This window comes from Somniosus microcephalus, chromosome 8 (genome assembly GCF_052327205.1).
Source record: "Somniosus microcephalus isolate GS21.2 chromosome 8, FLI_Smic_1.0, whole genome shotgun sequence".
Taxonomy (NCBI): Eukaryota; Metazoa; Chordata; class Chondrichthyes; order Squaliformes; family Somniosidae; genus Somniosus; species Somniosus microcephalus.
This window is the reverse complement of record NC_140994.1, coordinates 67562803-67565287: the sequence shown is the minus strand read 5'-3', so window position 1 is coordinate 67565287 and position 2485 is coordinate 67562803. Positions and strand designations below refer to the sequence as shown.

The 2485-nt window shown below is 43.5% G+C and overlaps 1 protein-coding gene across 1 annotated transcript; it reads left to right on the top strand.

Moving 5' to 3' along the window:
- Nucleotides 1-1437: 1437 nt before the first annotated feature.
- On the top strand, nucleotides 1438-2070 carry LOC147113597 (antiviral innate immune response effector IFIT1-like). The gene has a single exon (XM_085996139.1). The coding sequence runs from the start codon at nucleotides 1438-1440 to the stop codon at nucleotides 2068-2070; it is 633 nt and encodes a 210-aa protein (XP_085852265.1).
- The last annotated feature ends 415 nt before the right edge of the window (nucleotides 2071-2485 follow it).

The following is a 2485-nucleotide window of genomic DNA, read 5'->3' as shown; positions in this document are numbered from 1 at the left end:
ATGACAGCTTGGATTGAGGGAGGAAGGGAGACGAGTGCCAACATGAACAAGAGGCAGGCGGAGTAGAGTGCAAGACTGAGCTGGGATAGCTGGGAGATGAAGTGTATCGATGTGAACTGAACAGGAAGAAAGCAAGAAAGAATTTGCATTGACAGAACACCTTATCACACCGCTCAGAAATGTCCCAAAGTGCTTCACATTCAGTGAATTATTTTGAAGTGCAGTCGCTGCTGTTTTGTAGGGAAATGTGACAGTTCAGTTTGTGCGACAACAACTTGCATTTATATAGCGCCTTTAATGTAGTAAAATGTCCCAAGGTGCTTCACAGCAACGGAATCAGGCAACAATTGACACCGAGGCAAAGAAGGAGATACTTAGATGGGTGACAAAAAGCTTAGTCAAAGAGGTAGGTTTTAAGGAGAGTCTTAAAGGAGGAGAGTGGGGTGGAGAGTTTTAGCGAGGGAATTCCAGAGTTTCAGGCCTGTCTGGGCTGATGGCACGGCCGCTATTGGTGGATGAGCTGGAGGATGGACAGGAGCCAGAGTTAGAGGAATGCAGAATTTGCGGAGGATTGTAGGACTGAAAGAGGTTATAGAGATAGGGAGGGGTGAGGCCGTGAACGGAATTGAACACCAGGATGCGAATTTTAAATTTGTGATATTGGTGGACCGGGACCCAATGTAGGTCAGCGAACAGAAGGATGGGTGAGCAGGACTTGGTGCAGAGTTTTAGATGAGCTGACGTTTATGAAGGGTAGAGGGTGGGAATCTGGCCAGGAAAGCATTGGAGTAATCAAGTCTGGTGAAAATGCATGAATGAGGTTTTCAGCAGCAGATGTGCTGAAGCAGGGGCAGATCTGGTGATGTTGGAAAGTACAACTCCCTGCTTTTCTTCAAGTAGTGCGATAGAATCTTTAGCGTCCACCTGAACCACTGGAACAGGCAGATGCTGCCTTGGTTTAACACCTCACCTGGAGGTTGGCACGGTGGAAGGTGTTCAGCAGGGTAAGAGTCAGTTCATGAAACATGGTCTTTCAGAATGTTGAGGACACCTTTGTGATGGGCCTTCTTTTCTGCTTTGAGGATAGGTTCTCCTTCTGCATGTTGGAGTGGGGAATGACTGGCTCACAGTCAGCAGGGTCCCTGTGGAGGACCAGGTTGACGATCCTGTTTAGCAGAGAGTTAATTAGACTGCTAATATGAGAGAGAGAGTGTTTTAGAATTAGCACAAGGCGTTGAATTGAGGGGCTCCCATTTTGGAATGGAATACAAGAATGAGAAGGAGGTGTAATGGGCAAACCAGCAGGCAGATGGAGTACTTCAACCAATGCTCCTGTTCATATCATTGGGAGTTGGGGTGGTTGAGGTGTTGTTGCACATTGGGTGAGAAGACTAAATGTTTTCTGGTACCCCAGAGAGTAGTGAACCCAGTCAATCAATGAAACAACTACAAGAGTTCATGCAAAAGGCAGAAGCTCTCAAATTAGTTGAACAAGCATTGCAGAAGTCCCCTGACCTTCCATATGTAACTCGTTATGCAGCAACATTTTTGAGAAGAGAAGGAGATGTGGAAGAAGCTGTGGGGCTGTTGAAGAAAGCATTAGAAATTAGCCCAAACTCTACTTTCTTACACCACCAAATAGGTGTGTGTTACAGAAAAAATCTATTTCAACTGATCAACAATCCAGACAGCAAAGACCCTCGCAATCCTACTTTTCAACAGAAAGCTGAGTTGATCAATAAATGCAAGTACTATTTTGAAAAGGCATTTGAGCACCGCCCACTGACATCTGTTACGGCACAACTGGATTTTGCAAAAATCTGTTCATTAAATGAAGAAAATCCCAAAGCAGAGGAGATCTACAGCAATCTATTGACATTGGAAGATATTCATCCAGAAAATAAGCAGAAAATATGTTTACTGGCTGGGTTATTTCAACTGAACCAGAAAAGTTCTGGATCAAAGGCCATCACCCATTTTCTGGAAGTAGTGAAAGACACGGAAAAAGTGTCACAAACATTTGGAGAAGATAGCAGAAAGTCGACTTCGCAGGTATCCAAGAGACACTGAGGCCTTTGGTTTTCTTGGGTTACTGCACCAGCTGGACGGGGAGAAGTGTGAAGCTATTGAGTGCTTTGAAAAGGCCTTGGAATTTGATTCTGACAATAAAGAATATTGACGTGTTCTCTTTGAATTACGCCTTTCTAACTAGGCAACGCTGACTTTCCCAGCTGAAACTAAGCATTTGAAGGATACATTAATACTCTCTGATCTATGAGCAGGTTTGGTTGGGTACTCGCTTCAATTATTATATTCTGCTGGCACTTTCTTTCGAATGAGCATTTTACTTGTGTGTATAATTTTCAAACGATAATCTTATTGTAATTATTCTAAATTCCTTTGCTTCATTCAAGAATATTAACACCACTGGTGCACTAAGGAAATAGCAATTGTTTCCATATCCTTAGACCTTTTGCTATGTGTG